The sequence below is a fragment of the Mizuhopecten yessoensis genome, unplaced genomic scaffold, assembly GCF_002113885.1.
Source record: "Mizuhopecten yessoensis strain PY_sf001 unplaced genomic scaffold, ASM211388v2 scaffold4847, whole genome shotgun sequence".
Taxonomy (NCBI): domain Eukaryota; kingdom Metazoa; phylum Mollusca; class Bivalvia; order Pectinida; family Pectinidae; genus Mizuhopecten; species Mizuhopecten yessoensis.
Window position 1 is genome coordinate 9,291 of NW_018405751.1, and position 936 is coordinate 10,226.

The 936-nt window shown below is 35.4% G+C and overlaps 1 protein-coding gene across 1 annotated transcript in view; it reads right to left on the bottom strand.

Annotated features, from left to right (window-relative positions):
• Nucleotides 1-264: 264 nt before the first annotated feature.
• LOC110449958 (bestrophin-2-like) overlaps nucleotides 265-936 on the bottom strand; it is a gene marked incomplete at its 3' end in the record, with an annotated part of 43,108 nt that continues 42,436 nt past the window's right edge. The window contains exon 9 of the mRNA XM_021497142.1: nucleotides 265-416. Within this exon, the coding sequence (XP_021352817.1) occupies nucleotides 265-416 (152 nt within the window). The remainder of the gene's footprint in view (nucleotides 417-936) is intronic.

Consider the following 936-nt stretch of genomic DNA (forward strand, 5'->3'; position numbering starts at 1 on the left):
CTTCTACAACACTCTAACACTATCGTTTATCTCAACAACACTCAAACACTATTGTTTACCTCAACAACACTCAAACACTATTGTTTACCTCAACAACACTCAAACACTATCGTTTANAAACTAGTGACATTTTGTCATTATTAACTCAAATATGATGTCCTTGCGGCGTTCATGTTCTTGTCGACTATATATAAATAAATATGTAAATAACCAAATATTGTCACCACTTCTGACCACACAAAAAAACTACTGATTGTTTCGTACGTTAGATTGTATGTGGAGCCGAGGAAGACTGGTTTCCTGGAGCCTAAGGAAGCCTCAGTGTATGGAAGCTCTGTGACCACCTCGTCAAAGTACATGTCCTTCATCAGTGTCGGGTGTCTACCATACATCTGGTCGACCAGTGCCATCGCCACCTGATACGATTCCAAACTGTGTTTTAGTCTTTGTAACATAGGACCATGATTGGATCATAAACAATGATCTGCAAAAACCTATGCTTATATGTGCAAATATGGGGTAAATTGGACTATTAATTGAAAGCAGTGTAGAAGTTGTGCGCATTTGGTGAGCAGACTCAAGGAAATATATCTCCAATCCCAAGCAAGACAGCAAATCTAACAAGGGTTAACCACCAGTTTTTTTTCTGTTTTCCATCATAACATTATTTACTAATATTGCTCAATGATCGTATTAAGAAATCAGTCACAACTAATACATATTTTCATATTATTTCCTGCGATATTGTAGTAAAAGAAGCTTATCCGGCTTTTTTCATCATTTCAGTTTATATTGGTCAAATTCATTCACAGTAAAACATTTATCATTTGTTTTATTATACTTTGCACATTTTGAATGCTCCGATAAAGGTCTTATACAGGTGTATCATTTAGTTTATCGTTTATCTACACATTATACAGGTGTATCATTGAGTGT